This window comes from Panthera tigris, chromosome B1, assembly GCF_018350195.1.
Source record: "Panthera tigris isolate Pti1 chromosome B1, P.tigris_Pti1_mat1.1, whole genome shotgun sequence".
Lineage (NCBI taxonomy): Eukaryota > Metazoa > Chordata > Mammalia > Carnivora > Felidae > Panthera > Panthera tigris.
This window is the reverse complement of record NC_056663.1, coordinates 200,749,857-200,767,674: the sequence shown is the minus strand read 5'-3', so window position 1 is coordinate 200,767,674 and position 17,818 is coordinate 200,749,857. Positions and strand designations below refer to the sequence as shown.

Below are 17,818 nucleotides of genomic sequence, written 5' to 3'. Positions count from 1 at the left end.
ACACGTGGGGTGCCCCTCGCGTCCCCAAGGATGTCTGCCCTGCCTGTACCCACAGCCAGTGCCTGGCCCACGAGCGGGGTCTCAGGTGCTGCAGTGGAATCATACCTGGGACTCTGAGTTGCTTTTCTCGAAATTACACCTGGCATCTGAGTGACGGGGACAGAGTTGCTGCAGGCCCTCAGCCCCACCTCTTTCCACCCCGGCCCTCTCTTGCCCCTGCACCCAGGGGTGGGAAGGGGAGAGGGGAGAGGGGTATCACACCCACAGGCAGCAGACCTGCCCCTCTCCTCATTCCCGGGGTGGGAAACCCTGGAGACCAGCATGGTGGGGGCAGCCCTGCCTCTGCGGAGGGGCCCGAGGATGGGTGTGGTCACACGCGTGCGGACTGGGGACAGGGTGCAGAGTACAGAGAAGGGGAGAGCCGCGGGTGATGTGATCAGGGGTAGCTTCGCTTCTCGGCTGGTTTCCTTCCAGTGTTTTCTCTCTTGACGTAATTACAGTTCAGACCAAACTGTTTGTGCGTTATATCCTGATTCTGTCCAGTTCACATTTCCTCCTTAGCAGATTCTCCTGTTTTCGTTTTTGTTTTGTAAGATGGGCTTTTAAATTTTTTTTTTATTTTTAATTTTTATTTATTTACTCTTAATCTAATTCATCGTCAAGGTGGCTAACACACAGGGTGTAGAGTGTGCTCCTGGTTTTGGGGGTAGATGCCCGTGTTTCATCGCTTACATACGACACCCAGTGCTCGTCCCAACACGTGCCCTCCTCAATGCCCGTCACCCATTTGCATGGGCCTTTTCTCAAACCGCTCGATTGGAACATAGCTCACGTGCGGCTCTGTGGCCGTCAGTTTCTGCGTCGACGCACGCACCTCGTGCCGTTGTTTTAGAGCGTTTCCGGCACCTCCAGGAGAACCCGACGTCCTGGCTGTTCCCGCCCCACCCAGCCCTGACACCACGGCCTCTGTCTCTCTAGACTTACCTGTTCTGCACAGTCACACAAATGGGGTCAGACGGCGTGTGGCCCTCTGACTGGCTGCTTTCTCACGGGGCGGGTTTTCAAGGCTCGTCCATACTGAGCGTGGCTCCGTCTTGCGCTATCTTCCGCCCTAGGACTATTCCAGAACCCAGTAAGCTGATGGTTTATTGTCAGGCGGAGCATGGCTTCCTAGTTTTCTTTTCTTTCTTTTTTTACTACAATAAACAGCACTGAGATGAACATCTTTTTCTTTTTTTGCATTTCTAATATTTCTTAAGATTTATTCCCAGAAATGTCGAAGTTCAGCCAACAGCTATGAACTTTACAAGAGTCTTGATGCTTGCGAAGCGCTTTCCAGAAAGATCATTCTAATTTACCCTCTTACCTGCAGAGCTTGGTGTCCCATCCCCCACGGTGAGTGTGGTCTCTGTGGAATCCGAGCTGGTTCGACAGCTGGGAACGTGGGTCCTCGCTCGCTCTCGTGACTTTCTTCCGGTCCTTGAAGCTGGTCTTTCCGACGGCTGAGCGGACCCCAACGCCTGCGTCGTAGCCGCTTTCCACGCGCTGCCTGGTTCCACACGGGGTCTTTGACCTTCAGCTCTGTCTGGGCATGCGGGTCACGTGACGAAACTGTTGGCATTTAGTCTGAGGGCGTCTTTTACCCTGTTAGCGGGGTAGTGACCATACCTAACGCTTATACCCACACTCTCCGAATCTGTGGACGGAGGCTACGCCCTCTCTGGGGTTCCACGTGGCGCCATAAATATTGGGGACAGGACTCCACGGCCAGCAGCTCAAACCGTTTCTTTCTGTTCCCCGCGAAGTTTGGTCCCGACCTTCCGCTCTCTCCTGGGCTCCCCGCGCATCTGTGCTGGGCCGTCGGCCACCTCCAAGCAGCTGGCGGAGCCAGACTGGAACCCAGGCCGCCCCGGGCTCCCGGTGCCGTCCGGTCCCCTCGTGGGGTGTGAACGCTGCTTTGCACTTGGTGTTAGCACCGTGCCCCACTGGGATACCTGACGGCTGCCAGCGGGGTGCGTCTCGGGCTCGGGGGGCGCTGAGCTCTTGCTCTGTGGCACGAGTGTGGATCTAGCCTGGCCTGCTTCCTGGCAACCGTGGGCTCCGGTCACTGTGCCCTGGGGCAGGGGTGGACGCCTGACCTCGACCCTGCTGCCTGCCCTGACCCAGAGAACACTCCAGAACCTCAGGGATTCAATGAGACGTCGTGTGTCAAGTGTTCTCCAGCCCAGTAACGGGGGCTGGGGGCTTCCTTACTGTCACCGGGCAGTCAGCGGGGCTCCCCTTGAAGGGTCGAGGGGGAAGGGTGACCCCGTCTGCACCGCGGGGCCTGATGCTTAACGCTGGGCCAAATACAGAACGTGGGGGCTCGGTGCCTGAGCCCCTCCGGTGCACTCCGGTTTTCCCTCAGGCAGGGGACCGTCCTCATTGCGAAGAGCAGGAGAAAAACAGGTCCGGGTTTTCCTCCTCGTCGGTGGAGGATACGGGGCCTCCCGGGGAAGATTCTTGCTTTTGTTCGCGAGCTCCCTGGCGCGGCTGAGTCGGCGGGCTCTGCAAAGCTCTGAGCAGCCTCCTCGCGAGGTGGCAGCTGCGGGCGGCCGCGGAAGGGGAGCAGCCGCCACGGCGGCGTCACCTGAACTTGGCCCGGAGCGTGCTGGCGCCCCGCCGGGCGGGCCGTGGGCTCTTGGGGGCGGCCGGTGGCGGGTGGCAGGAGAAAGAAGGGAGAAGGATCCGGACCGCTGGCTGAAGGCGGGGGCTGGCCGTCCTCACGGGCACGCCGTCCGTTCCAGCTGACTGTCTGGGGCGCGGGCGCTGGACAGGGGCAGCGGGGGCCGGCCGATCGGACCGGGCTCCGTCGCGAGGACCCCGTGCAGGTAGGGAGCCTGGCCGGGCGCTTCGGAGGGCCGGTGGTGAGGCCGGAGGGGCCGCGCCGGGTTGCAGGAGGGTGGGCTCGCGAGGAGCTGGGCCACGTCGGCCAGGTGAGACCCCCCCGACGCCCCTGTCGTCCCCCCACCCCGTTCTGTCCTCCCGTGAGATGCGTGTCACACTCAGAGCTTTCCTGCCCTCGGAGCCCGAGCCGGAGAGCGGCCCGGGCCCCCCTCCCCGCCCGCGGGAGCCATCGATCTGTGCCGCGTCTGTGTGCGTCGGGCAGCATGCCATGTCAGTGCCGGGCGCCCCAGAGCCCGCCTGTCTGCCCGCGAAGTGTGCGTTCGGTGGCGACGGTGGGGCCCTTCCTCCCCCTGCCTCAGCTACTCCCAAATCCGCAGCCTCCCTTTCTGCGTGTTTTCTCGCATCCTGCGTGTCTCGGGGCGTCCCCTGCCGCGCGCTGGGGCACAGGTGGAGGAGCCTCGTGGGTCTGGTGGGGACTCGCAGGGGCCGTGTGCCCCCACCCTACTGCCGAGACGGGCGTCTGGGAGTGTGGGGAGGGCTGGGGTGGGGGTGGGGGCCCCGGGCGGTCCTCTGCAGGGCTGGCTCCAGGGATGGACTCGCCCCCGGGGCAGGGCTAAAAGGTGGCTGGAGAACTGCCTGCCAGGGACAGCGGTGTCAGCCAGACCAGCTAGACCAGAGTCTGATAAGGGGGTGCTGAGTGAGGGAGAGTCCCTGGCTCGGTCCTCCCCATCACCCCACCCCTGCCTTATTCTCCTTTGGCTGGAATGCTTCCCTGCACAGGTGGGAGTGGGCGGGGGCGGGGACTGGCCCCGCCCTCCTTAACCCCTGCCTTGCTGCTGTCTGAGCCCCACCTGCCTGGTGCAGCCTGCCTGTCTCCATGGTAACCAGAAGCCCAGGGTACCTCTGGGACCACTAATGAATTCCTCCCTCCCTCTCTCCCTCCCCCTGCCTGCCTTCCCGTCTTTCCATCTCCCTCAACCCACCACTCACCTACAGACCCTCTGAACATGCGTTGTGTCCTCCCCCACTCCCACCCCCCACCCCGCCCCGGGCTGGAGCCTGGGCTCGATGCCTCCCCGCTAGGAGCCCTGGGGGGAGGGGGCACCCTGGCCAGCTCCCACCCTGGGTCAGGCAGCCAGCTAAACGTTTCTGCACTTCACGTAAACCACCGCTGTCACTGCGGGGCATCGGTTACTTGCTTTCTCTTGTCTTCCTTCGGCATGTCCCATTTTGCCCTCCTACGCGGGTGTGACTTTTATCACTGGGAGAAAACAAACCATATGTTCCAAAGAAATAAATGCATTATCTCAGGACAGAAGCAAAGTCAACTTCCCCAGGCCCTACCTTCTCCCCCTCTTTTTGCAATTTAATGACTGTATTTATTTAACAAACGTATTCAGAACCAATACCTGTTTATCATAGAGTAAACTGAAAAATCATCCGTAATAAATGACATCACCCAGACTAACTACCGTTGGCATTTAGAAATCACCATTTTAGGTTGTGCACACACGTACACAGATGAACACAGGCACACACACACACACAAATACACACACAGATACAGGAGTGCATACACAGACACACACAGATACAGGGGCACACGCAGGTATAGACACACATTACAGGCACACACAGATACACGCAGATACACCCAGATATACACGCGGATACAGGCACACACTGACACAGACAGAGACCCAGTGTGCGACGTGCTCTTAGCCTGATACCGTGCCCCTGCTCATGCATCCAGTAACGAATGGGAGCCTCACTGCATCTACGCCGGTGGGGCCGTGTCCCCTGGTCTTCTGGGTCTGAGGTGCCGGGCAAGGGCACCGAGCCGAGGCCTTTGCCGAGGGCCTCTTAGAGCCGTGATACGCTCATATGCCCACGGACACACCCAAAGGTAGAAGGGATGATTCATCTGCTCCCACACTCACTTGGTCCAAACCCTCCTTTTGTCCTGTAGGGGCCACTTAGGAACAACTTGTCTCTACCAGCCCACTCCTGCACGTGGCTCTGCTCCAGGGCCTGGGGGACCGTGGAGAACAAGGGGACAGCGTGCAGTGCTCCTGAAGGGCATGACCTAGATGGGGCTCGACGGCGGGAACGAGGGAGAGGGAGCAGGAGAAGGAGAGGGAGCGCGAGGGAGCGAGCTGGCTCAGCCCGGTGACATGCGTTCCGGGCAGAGACCCCACCCTGAGCATGAACACGTGGGGTCAGCCTCGGGAGAGTGGCAGGGGGTGAGGTCAGGGCTCCCCTCTGGGGAGGGGGCTGCAGATGGCCCAGCGCTTGGCCTGCCTGGCCCCGCATGGCGAGGAGCTGGGCTTCTCGCGGGGAGGCGGCTCCCGGCAGGAGGGCATTTGTGCAGCTGCCCTGGGAAGTCTGTGCGGCTCCGGCCGAAGGTTTTGATGAGCTTCGACGTAGATTTCGTCATGTCGGCTGGTGACCAGGCCTTTTAAGATCCGGACTCAGTTCTAGGCAGTCAACGAGGAAACTCAGCTTTGAATCGGGCTGGAGGATGTGGATGCCTGGCCCCCCGGGAGCCGTGTGGCCTGGTGGGGGGCCTCAACGCGGCACAGGCCCCGCCCTCGGCGGTCTGGAATCCAGGGATGAGGGGACGCCTGCCTCACACGTGCCGGGCATGTCACGGTCGAGGGCTGTCCCTCTGTGCTGCCGTGGCCGGGTGAGGGAGGGAGGGGCGGGGGTCTCTGGAGCCCAGAGGCATTGCCCCCGGTCCCCAGTGCTGGTCGCCCCTGTGTGCCGGCCGTGGGCTGTGCTCCAGGCTCGGCTCCCACTTGGTTCTGAGTAAGACACGGTGTTTTTTGCGTGCCCCTGGAGCCAGAGTTCCTGTATTCCTGATGAGCGTTGTTCTGTCTCATTAACGATGACAGCCGCTTGTCAGAAGGCACAAGACGTCTTTTTTTTTTTTTTTGACTTTTTTTTTTTTTTTTTTAACGTTTATTTATTTTTGAGACAGAGAGAGACAGAGCATGAACGGGGGAGGGGCAGAGAGAGAGGGAGACACAGAATCGGAAGCAGGCTCCAGGCTCTGAGCCATCAGCCCAGAGCCCGACGCGGGGCTCGAACTCACGGACTGTGAGATCGTGACCTGAGCGAAGTCGGACGCTTAACCGACTGAGCCACCCAGGCGCCCCTCAAGACATCTTTTTAAAACCATGCACCGAAAAATCTCATGGGCTTTTAATATTCTTTAAAAACACCTGAGCCATCTTGAGAGACCCACCTGGCAAGGGGCTGGGCCACCTGCCCGGCGGGGGGCTGGGCGACGGGTACTGGCGTTCGAGGCCTTTCCTGCGTGGCAACTGGGAGGAGACGCCTGCGAGAGCAGGGGTGCGGCAGCGTTCCGATGACGAGGAATGTCCGGTCACTGTGGCCGCGGTGGGGGTTGATACGAGGAGTGAGGGCGCCTTGACGTTTGACTCTATCGCCCGTCCTGGGCTGCTGGGGCTGCTGCAGCCACGCTGGACCCTGTGTGCTGAGACCCCAGGCCGCGCCCTTCCCTGCGCAGCAAGCCACAATTCAGGTGCCGGCCCATTCGGTTCCTGGGGACAGTCCCCCCCCCCCCCCGGACCGCAGACGGCCACCAGATTCTCCCTGTGTCCTCACGTGGCGGAGACAGAGCTCTGGCGTCCCACCTTGACATCAGGGGCCCCACGAGTCAGGTCTCCTTCCCTTCTAAGGCTGGCTAATATTCCGTTGTGTGGATGGGCCACAGTGTGGACCGTTTGCACCCTGTGGCCTCTGAAAATCGCTGCCGTGGACGTTCACACGCGGGCTGCGGGGCAGACCTGGGTTCGCTTTGCTTACCACGACCGTCGGTTTTCTCACTCCCACCAGCAGAACTGCTGGGTCACGTGGTAACTGTGTCACCTTCCCAGGCGCCGGGCGCTGCCCCAGTCACGTCCCTGCCGCAGGTGCACGGGGGCCCCGGCTGCCCCACGTCCTCGCCGGCGCTGACTTCCCGCTCTGGCTCGGTTCGCTTTGATTACAGCCGCCCTCACGGGTGCGGAGCGGCCTCTCGCTGGGGTTTGGATCTGCACTCCCTCCGCGGTGGCGATGTGGGGGCATCTTCTACGTGCTTCCTGGCCGTTTGTGCACCTTCTTTGGAAAAATGGCTCTTCCGGTCCTTTGCCCGTTTTCTCATTGGACCGGTCTTCTCTTTGCTGCTGGGCTGTGAGAAGTCTCTATTCTGGATGCGAAGCCCTCATCAGATCTACGATTTCAAATGTTTTCTCCCCTTCTACGGGCTGTCTTTCCACGTTCCCGACAGCGTCCTCAGATGCGCGATAGTTTTAACCTTCGTGAAAAAAAGAATCTGTTTTCGTTGTTGCTGCTCATGCCTTTGGTGTGAAACCCAGGGCTCTGTTGCTAAATCTGGGGTCGCGAAGATGTGCTCCCGTGTCCTCCTCTAAGAGACGTACAGTCTCGGCTCTTGCTGGCATGTCCCACAGAGGAGTGCGCAGATCACACGTGCGCAGCTTGGTAAATGCCCACAAGCCAGACTCGTGGGTGTGCCCGGCACCCAGGTCAGGAAGGAGGATGTGCCCAGCCCCCCGGGACCCCCGGGGGCAGCCACCACTCTGACAAACCAGACTCGTCTGCCTCATCCTGAACTTCACGCGGATGGAATCCGTACTCTTTAGCGTCTGTTTCTCGACTCGCGCTCAGGGAGTCTCCGTGTTGATTGCTTAGGGCGGGGACTGGGGGGCATGTGAGGTCGGGGTCAGCACCCTGGAGCCGGGACCGCCAGGCCGGGGGCTGAGAGGCCACAAAGGGCCACACTCCTGGGCTCCACTCCTGTTCTGCCACCTGCGTGCTGTGTGACCTTCCCCAGCTTCCTCCGCCTCTCTGTGCACCATGCGGAAAATGAGGACAATAATGTGCCTCGTAGGGCTTCTGGAGGGTGGAGACAGGTTAGTGCGCAAAAGGGCCTCTGCTCGAGCTGTAGTAACAGTCGCCGAGTCGCCTTTATTTTTGGAGGTGGGGACGTTCGCCAGGCCGGGGACGGGAACGCTTCCCGGATGGCAGAGAGTGTGGACGCAGGGCCGGCCCCCTCACAGCGGCCCAGGGCTGCGTCTCCCCTCCGGATGAGTCTCATCCGCCTGGTTGGGGTTTCGAGCCTGTTGTCTTAGAAACCAGCCCCGCATTTTTCTCTCTCCTCCTACTCAGGTGTAGACCTGACTCGTAGACGCCTCGTGTACACCCCACGGTCTGTTTTCCCTCCAGGGCGAGCTTTGTCCTGCACGCGGCTGTCACAGAACCCCTGCTGTTTGAGGTCACAGAGTCCGCCCCCCACCCAGGGTGAAGGGGGGGCCTGGGTGAGGTGGGTGTGAGGACAGGTCCAGGGGCACAATGTTTAAATCACTGCAGGGCCGCCTGGGGGGCTCCGTCGGTTGGGCGTCCGACTTGGGCTCAGGTCATGATCTCGTGGTTCGTGGGTTCGAGGCCCGCGTCGGGCTCTGTGCCGACAGCTCGGAGCCTGGAGCCTGCTTCGGATTCTGCGTCTCCCTCTCTCTCTCTCTGCCCCTCCCCCGCTCACGCTCTGTCTCTCCCTCTTTCCCGAAAATAAATAAACATTAAAAACATTTTTTAAGTCCCCGGAATGGCTGCTTTGCCCTGGTTCTGCCTGGGCCAGGGCTGCCGTGTGGCCTGCTCCCCCGACAGACCCCCACAACTAGCAGTGGCCGTGGCTGCAGGAGCCCAGGAGGGAGGAGTGCCCGGGAGGCTTTCAGGAGGAGGCACTTTTGAGATGAGATAAAGAACATTCAGGGCCCCCGGGCAGGAGCGGGGGCGGCTCTCCCGGGGGAACAGCTTCCTGAGGCTTCGGAGCCGCAGACGGGGTTTTGGGGGGGGGTGGCACAGCATCTTAGCGCTTTGCCCGGAGACGCCGGTGGGCCATGCCCGTGGGCACCCCACTCGGGAGGGGAGCGAGCTCTGGATTCCTTCTCGCACAGGGGTCCCCTTGGGCCAGGCTTCCGCCGGGGGCACCAGTGATGGGGCGAGCTGTTCCTGATGCGGTTCCCCCACTCCCAGCTCCTTCAGGGAACCGGTTATTACCGGCTCACACCCCGGGAGTGATGCTCAGCCTTCTTGCCATTTTGGGAAAGAGTGAGGCACGGGCCTTAGCGCGGCCCGCCTTCCCCAGGGTGGAGGGTATGGCCACGAAGAGGCGCCCAGTACGCTCTTCTGGGGTGATTGCCCTGCACCACGTAGAACGAAGCCAGACCAGCCACCATAACCTGTTCAGGTTCTTCCGGTGTTAATATTTCCACCTAGTCCAATGGTGATGTTAGGAATTGTAAAAATAGTAGATACTAAGTGACAAGCCTGAGCAGTACAGGGACCCGTGGGACCGTGACTAATCGTCTTTCACCCCACTCGTCCTGTGCCTCCACCTGGGGAAATCACGTTAGCTCCGGCCTCCCCTCTGCCATCCCCCACCGCCGCCCCCCTGCCAGCTACAGAGATGGACGGGACCGGGCCCCCCTGCCTTGTGAGGATTTGCGGGGCGATAGCCCTGCTCCCCTGGGGACGTCGGGCGGCACGGCTGGGTCTCTGCTCCCCCCACTCAGCACCCCAGAAAGCCTGGGAGCACCCACTGGCCCCGGACTCTCCGTGGTGCCGTCCCGAGCCCCCGGGGCGCACGGGAGGCCCCGACACACCCTCTGCTTCTCCTGAGGACCCCGCGTGCGGGCGTGCTCCCTTGACCACCCTCCCTTCAGCGGAAACACCTCTGCTCCGTTCTTCCCACAGGCAGGAGAGAAACACTATCACCCCTTGTGTGCGCTATGTGTCAGGTGCGGCCGGATGTTTGCGGAAGGCGAGGAGATGTATCTTCAAGGTGAGCACACGACCAGGCCGCCCGGTCCCCTAGGGCCGGGGATTGCTGGCGGGTCACCTGCGGTAGCTCGAGTGCTGCTTGGGAAGCCGGCCACGCAACCCGGGGCTGGGGGAGCAGAGCCCGAGCGGGCTTGCCCGGGCGACGCGGTGGGATGGCGGGCAGCGTGCGGGCGGCACCCGTGGGACCTGGTGATGGCCGGGACGTGGGGGCGGGGTGCCCAGGGCTGCTCAGACCTTCCCCCAGAGGATGGGCCCCTTCTCTGCGGCCACCATTGCTTCTCAATGCTCCCTCTGTGTCCAGCGTCCCTGGAGGGGAGCAGAGCGGGGCTGGGCGGACGGCAGGGCCACACACGGGCTGTTCCATGACCTCACGCGGTGGTCATCCCGGGGCGGTGTGTCAGACAGGCCTGCCTTTCTGAGCCGGACCTCGTGGGCTGATGTCAGCTGGGACGGCCTCGTCCCCAGCGTCCCCTCTTGTTCCTCAAGTCGCTGCTTGAGAGTCCGTGAAAGGGGTCCTTTGCGCTGCCCCCACCCCACCCCCTGCTGCTCGGATGTCTGGGCGGGAGGGGCCCCTTGCCCCGGGCACCACCCCTGCTGTAAATAGTGCCTTCAGGCCTGCCCGACACCGAGCATGGGGACACGAGCTCGCCATCAAGGGGCCCCAGTGTCAGGGAATAAAGATGCTCGTCATGGCTCTGGGCTGAGGCCGGCGCCCCGTGTCTAAAGCGGGCCCTCCCGTGACTTTCTGTGGGACCTTGGAACCAGTCCCATCCCTCTCCTAGCTTCAGATTTCCCGGTCGGTGTGACAAGGGGTCAAAACCCAGGTCAGAGCTTTTCAGTGGTACATTGTGGAACCCCGGAGTCCTGCGGCCAGGGGGTCCTTGGGGGGCCCGGCCCCCACCCTGCCTGGTCCGCCTGGATGCTGGGGCGCCATGAAGGCATTGACAGGTGAATCCTGTACAGCCGAAGCTGTGAGAAGCAGGGGGCCGGTGAGCCCTGCAGCCTTCGAGGATGGTGAGACAGGCCACCCCCTCCCTGCTACCACCGGCACCCCTACCGTGGGCAATACCTTCCTGATAAATATGACGGAGGGGCTGTTGACTCCCAGGAATTGTCGGGGAGACCCGGATGAAAATAATAATGAGATGCTATTTCCCCCCATTCGATTGACAATCGAAGGGCACGCCCACGTTGTGAGGAACCTGGCTGGTGAGGCAAGAATTGGGAAATTGCCTTAAAAATACCCACACCCTTTGAGACTTCACTTCTTGGAGTCCTCAAGTAGGAGGGACGTGCTAGGACTTGGGTGCTGTGGACCCCCTCCCCCCCCAATGGGACTTAGAGAGAAAACCCCACATCCCACGGCCAGGGACAGATCCATTCTCTTTCCACATGGTGGAATGCTACGCAGCCCTTAAGGGTTACGCTTCTGCTGTTTAAGTGTATGAGGAAATGTGCAGGACTCGAAAACAAAGCTCCCAAGACGTAAAAATACGTACGTACAACATTATCCACATTCTAAGACCAATGCACGTGTGTGCCCGAAGGCTGCCCGGCCAGAAGTGGCTCGGAGATTATAGATGGGTTTCATTTTCTTACTTATATTTTGTTGGGGTTCTTTAATCTTTAAAAATTTTTTTAATGTTTGCTTATTTTTGAGAGAGAGAGAGAGAGAGGGAGGGAGGGAGCATGCATGGGGGAAGGACAGAGAGAGAGAGGGAGAGGGAGACACAGAATCTGAAGCAGCTCAAGGCTCTAAGTTGTCAGCACAGAGTCTAACGTGGGGCTTGAACTCATGAACCTTGAGATCATCACCTGAGCCGAAGTCAGATACTTAACTGACTGAGCCACCCAGCCACCTTATTCATTGTTAATAAGGGCCATCAATTACTCATCTATGACTTTTGTCATCAAAAACGTTGTCAAAAATGACTGTTTTACACACACACGCACACACACACACACACACACACACACACACACACACACACAATTAAATCGTGGTCTCCCCAGGAGCTCCAGGCCCGTGCAGATGTTTTCCAGGGAGGGACAGTGATAAGTTCCACCCCCAGGCGTTAGCTCCTGTGACCTGGGAGGCTTTGCAAGCAGGAGATAGGATGTAGCGCTTTCCTTCACATGCACCTGTCAGCCCCATGAGGTGCCAGGCTCTGTGTGCCTGGTCTCTGGGGTGGAAGAGACACCACCCCCTCCTGGCTGGGGCACGAACCCACACACAGAGCCACAGGGAGAGGGAGCAGGGGGTCGGGCTGAGGTCCAGGGGGGCCCCGTAGGGAGAGCAAGTGCTCTGGGCCCTGGAAGGAGGGCTGACCTGTGCCGGGAGTCCCAGGGGAGCGCCGCGGACGTATAGGCGGCCTCCGACTCTCCGCACGGCCCCTGCATCGCGGGAAGGGACACTGAGCGCTTCGTCTTGGGTCTGTCCGCAGGTTCCTCCATCTGGCACCCGGCGTGCCGACAAGCAGCCAGAACTGAAGACAAAAACAAGGTTGGTGGGGTTTACGATCTGCTCCCGTGCGTTCTTCAGCGCCGTGTGCGGTCACCCGCTTCTGTAGACTCACCGGCTGGTCACACCCGCCCACGGGCCAGGCAGACCCGCCCACGGGCCACCCCGGGGAGGCCTGGGGGTGCCGAGGCGCGCCGGGTGGATCCACCGAGGGGCTGGTGCGAGGTGGGGCACGCACGGGCATCCCGGGGCCTCCCAGCGCTGGCCCGCTGACCTCCCCACGGGTCCCGTGGACTCGAGGGCCGCAAAAGCTTGGGGACAGCTCTGACGTTAGCAGGTCTCCAAATAGTCTCCAGACTGCCCACACTTATGACACCAGCTGCAAGGTTGAGGGGCCCCAAACTGCCCTCGGTCGCAGTCGTTGGTTGGAAAGAGTCACAGACACGCTGAAGGCTATCCTCGTCACGGTTACGGTTTATTGCGCGAGAAATCAGCCAGAGAAAGAGGGCACGGGGCAGGGTCCGGGAGGGGTCCAGCCCCAGAGCCGCTCCTCTCCCGCGGAGACAGGACGTGGCACCCCCCGGCCCGCGCGTGACCGCACGCGCCGGGTGTTACCAACCAGGGAAGCTGTGTGTCCAGAGATCTTACTGGGGCTCCACTGACTGACTGACTGACTGACTGATTGCCACATGGTTGATTTCACCCCAGATCACACGGTGTCTCTCTGGTGCGGGCCCCACCCTAAGCCTGTTGGGTGAGGGTGACCCCCTCCCCGAGCAGACAGTCTATCAGGTGGACACAGATCACCCCCTCAGGGTCGAGGGCGCAGGCCAGGCCTCTCTCTGGACAAGGCAAATCCCTCGCTGCCCAGAGGCCCAGCTGGGCGCCGGGCACAGAGGCGTCGCAGTGAGGAAGAAGGGGTGCCCTCGTGGGACCGAGTTCTAGGGAGAGACGGAAATTGACGCCCAAACGAGCAATGATACGACAGAGGCTGGTGTTGGGGGCGGGACGGATGGTCAGGGAGGGCCTCGGGAGGACATGGGGTGGGAGCTAGGCCTGCGGGATGAGCCGGGGCGGCCCTGGCGGGAGGGAGCGGGGAGGGCTGCCGGGGGGCGGGCAGAGTCCCCTCGCCCTTAGCCCTGCAGCGAGGGCGGGGCTCAACCGGCAAGCCCCAGCTGGGCCCATCTGTGGGACTAGAAGGTTTTTGGAATTTCCGTGAGGCTGGATGGTGAGCCCATGGGCTCAGGCCGCTGAGGTTCACAGGGCTGTTGGCTGGCGGAGGAGACGCTCCTCCGGGCCCCCGCAGGATGGGTGGGCTCCCCCAGGTCGGCTGTCGCTTGCCAAGCCTGTTCTGAAAGACGCCAGCAGAGGGAAGTGCTCCCGCATCCTGTAGAAACTGAGTCCGGTGGGTTCGGAGGCCCCTGCTTCTCACGCACTCGCTCACGGTGCTGCCTCTTTCGTTTGTCGTTCATTCAGCAGAGCTTTACCCAGCGTCCGGTTGTGCCGAGCCCTGTTCTTGGCCCCGGGGCCCAGAGGTGACTGAGTCCTGCCCCAGCGTGCTGGGGACGCAGGGGGAATGGGTGGGCACACGGGGACGCCCAGCCTGTCACCGAGACACGAGGGTGGGGGGCCCTGGGCCAGGGCAGGAGGGCTCCGTGGAGGAGAGGCGCCTCCCCAAGCCTCCCCTAACCCGTGACAGCCTCGCATGGTTGCTCAGCCCCTTTCCGTGGACGCTGGGCCGGGCCGGCCCGAGGGAACTGCGCCTCTGAGCTCTCCTCTTCGGGCCTGATGCTTCCTTCCACCTGCCAGCTCGTTCCTCCCGATTTTAAAGTAGTGCCAGTTGCTTTTCTCAGAGTTGTCAAAGTGCCTGCACAGGGCTCTGGTTTAATTCAGGTTCAGATGGTCACCTTTGATGGCCACAGAGAGGAGGTCCACTCAGCATTAAGCGCTGCTGGGCACAGACCTCCATGTGGCCACTACTCCGGCCTCAGGCCTGGGGGTGGGCAGAGGCAGGGGGCCCGGCCCTGGGTACAGGGAGCCACAGGAGTGGAGGGCGGGGTCTTGTCCCCTTGGGGAGGGCAGGTCTGTGGCCACTGGACCCTGGCTTGGGCCACTGCCCATGTCTGCTGAGATTCAGGAGGCCGAGGGACTGACGACCGTGCAGAGGGAAGCAAGGGGCGGGGTAGCCCGACAGCCTGGGAAGAGACCCCGGGGGCTTCAGCGGCCGGGCTCACTGTCCCCTGTCACCCTTCCGGCTAGATTCCCAGACTGTAGCCCCAACTAGAGAACACTGGGATTTGGGCTGCGAGCCGCCCGCCTGGCCTGCCCCCTGCCCCTCAATCTCGGGGACTGAAGCTACTGTGCCCTGGGGTCCCCCCCACCCCGCTGCCAGGGGTGGGGTGCAGAGGTTGTGAAGGGTGGTGCCCCTCCCTAGGCCCTGCGCGGGGGGACTGTGTGAAGGTGAGGAAGGGGGACAGGCCCACATGACGGCGGTCCTCCCAGCTACAGGGACACAGAGCCGTGGAGACTGTGGCTTCCTGTGGCTGCTGTAATGAATTGCTGCAAATTTAGTGGCTTCAAGGAGCACAGATGTATCCCCTCCCTCGGGGGCCGGAGGCTGAGGATGGGCCAGCAGGGCTGTGCTCCCTCTGGAGGCTCCAGGGAGAAGCCCCTCCTCATTCGTTGCCACATCTGGAGCCTGCGGGGTTGGCTCCCGGCCCCACGTCCTTCAGACCCCGCTTTGGTCGCCACATGGGCCCCGGCCCCCCAGCCTCCCTCAAACGACCCGGAGACCCCAGGGAGCCCACCTCCCAACTCGAGCTCCTTACTCCCATCGGCAGAGACCCTTTGGTCACACGTGGGCATCCTCATGGATGTTACTCTGCTCCCACGGTGACAGGATATGCCCGGTTGGTCTCGTTCACGGTCAGGGTCACAGTAAGTGGCGGGCACGCCCCACTGTGCACCATATCCTCTCACATCATACAGCCCACGATTCCCTCCATAACCCGCCCCCGTGCCACCCCGGGCACATCCCTGCCCTCACAGAACCAGCGTCCCTGACCCGGAAATGACCACAGGGTCCTGTCTGCGGGACTTCTCCCCGAATCCCAACCCAGAGGCCTATCGGAGGGACCTGCCGGAGGGACCCCACATGCCAAGAGGCCTCCAGGCCCGTCTCCGGGGCGTGACCGGGTTAGAATGGGGGACCCGGGCCAGCCCGCTCAAGGACAGGTCGGGTGGCCAGCCCTGCTCGTGGCCTCTGGACCCGGCTGCGAGGCTGGCCTCGGGGCCTGCGGGGAGCCCAGCTCCCTCTGCTCTCAGCCCGGGGGTCCGCCCGTGATGACCGCAGCCGCCGGCCCGAGGAAGGGAGGCCCTGTGAACAGTGGACGGGGAGAAGGAGAGGGCACAGCCAGAGCTGGCTTCCTGGGCTGTGTCTCCACAGACGCCTTGGGAACATCTGGGGCCGAGGCCGTCCCATGAGGACAGCTGTCCCCTCGGTGCTGCGCCCTGGGGCTGGCACGGCTCGGGGCCCGCCCCTCTGTGTCCTGGGACGGCATCCAGGCCCCAGCCGTGCCCTGCTTGCCCCTCACTTCACCCTCCCTCGCTCCAGCCCCTCAGAGCCTCTTCTGTCTCGCCTGAGAAATGAGAATAGACCCGGGCGGGGCCGGGCGGTGAGCGCCCGGGTGACAGGAAGGCAGAGCCCTACGCGTGTCCTGTGTTGCTTCCTGCAAGCTGGTCGGGGAGCACGAGCCGGCAGCCCCGGCCAGCGTTGGGTCAGCGTGGCAGAGCCAGCCCTGGAGACACGCAGCAGAGGTGGTGTGGGCCTCGCTGAGTCTCTGGTGGGGGGTGATCCAGACAAGAGGCACCCACCAGGAACTGACCAACAGCGCCGTCATTTACCAAGTGCCCTGCCCCTGCCAGGCTCCGGGACCCGTAGGACCAGCCGGGTCCCGGCCTCCCAGTTGCTCTCCAGCAAGAGAGGCCGGCCCTGGGGTCCCTGCAGGGACGGGCGAGGAGGCAGAGGGTACTGTGTCCTCCCTGACCGCATACCCCGGGGGCACGGCCGCTCCCCAGGGCAAGGATGGCCCCTGGGTGTCTGCTGAGGGCGCTCAAGGAAAGCCTTCCGGAAGGCTGTGGCCCTGACTGCCCGTCCCCGGCACGTCCTTGGTCATTGGGTCACTCAACACACAGCCGGCCCGTGAGTGCCCGTCGGCTGGGTGGCAGAACACAGACGCGGGGAAGACTGGCGGCCTCCCTGCCCTGGAGGCACGTGTGGGATGAGGGGGCTCCCGCAGGGTGCCCCCCGGGCGACGGGGAGGGGCGGCCCCCCTGGACGGGCCTAGGCGGCAGGGTGGGGGAGAGGATGTCTTCCTGGAGCCGAGCCTTGGCAGGTGGTGCGGGAGGTGGGTCTCGGGGCCTGTGCCTGGGGAGCCGGGGGTCTGCAGGGCACTGAGACTGAGGGATTGTTCTAGAGCCTGGCCGAGGGTGGCCCCAGGCCTGCCAAGTAGCTGGAGAAGAGCTCCAGGGGGCCTGGAGCTGGGGCCCAGCGGCCCTGGGAGACAGGGCAGGCCCGGAGGGGAGGGGGCGGCCCCACGCCCGGTCCTGGAGGAGGCCGTACCCAGGAGTGTGGAGGGGGCGGCCGGCGCTGATGAGCGGGCGAGCGGGCGCCTCACCGAAGAGGTGAGCCCCGGCATCACGCCCTCTGCCTCTCCTCTTTCCTCCCCAGATGCAGAAGCAGGCTTGCAGTCAGGTTTACCCGGGCACCACCCCCTGTGCCTTGCAGGTTTGTCCCTCCCACTGCCGTGGTGGCCTCACATCTGCTCCTGGTGTTGTCCTGTCCTTGCTGCTGTCCTGCCCACAGTGTAGGAGGTGCTGGGCATCCTCCAACTGGGAGGGCAGGGCTCCACAGCCCGTGCCAGTGTCCTGGGGCCGCTGTGTACAATGGTGCAGGCTGGACCCTCAGCCGGCAGGGATTTATTCTCTCTCGGTCCTGGAGGCTGGGAGTCGTGGCTCAAAATGTGGGCTGGTTAGTTCCCTCTGAGGCCTCCTCCTTGGCGTGTAGACGGCGGTCTTCTCCCTGTGTCCTCACGTGGTCGTCTCCTGTGTGCATCTGTGTCCTGATATCCTCCTCTTGTAAGGACGCCAGGCCCACCCTAGTGACCTCATTTTACCTTAATTACATCTTTAAGTGCCCCGTCTCCAAACGTGGTCACACTCTGGGGTGCCAGGGGTTAGGGCTTGAACATGCGAGTTTTGAGAGATAAAATTCAGCCTGTGATGTGGCCCCTCCCAGGGCCACTGCAGCGGGTGTGGGCCACCGAGAGGGATAGAGACAAGGTAGGAGGCAGCCAGCCGGAGCTGTCAGGAGGCAGGGGGAGGCCAGGCAGGGGTGGAGGCTGGACCAAGAGGGGCGAGCACGTCCTACCGGTGGGGTTGGATGGACGCCGGTATGAGTGATGGGAGCCGGGGAAGAAGGGTGTCCACGCAGGGTTGGGCCGGCCTGGCGTGCAGAACAGAGGAGGGGCCTGGGGAAACTGTTGCCTCCGGGGAAGCAGGAGATGTGGCCGAGGAGGGAGGAGGGGCAGGGGTGGGCACTCGGGGAGC

The 17,818-nt window shown here is 62.5% G+C and overlaps 1 protein-coding gene across 18 annotated transcripts in view; it reads left to right on the top strand.

Moving 5' to 3' along the window:
* The window catches only part of ABLIM2 (actin binding LIM protein family member 2), a 140,179-nt gene that overhangs the window by 63,608 nt on the left and 58,753 nt on the right, over positions 1-17,818 (top strand). For all 18 annotated transcript variants that reach the window (XR_006217108.1, XR_006217107.1, XM_042985053.1 and 15 more), the window contains exons 7-8: positions 9,664-9,751; positions 12,195-12,253. Coding sequence is in view for 16 of the 18 variants with exons in the window: in XM_042985053.1 (XP_042840987.1) it covers positions 9,664-9,751; positions 12,195-12,253 (147 nt within the window). In the remaining 2 variants the exon portion in view is untranslated. The remainder of the gene's footprint in view (positions 1-9,663; positions 9,752-12,194; positions 12,254-17,818) is intronic.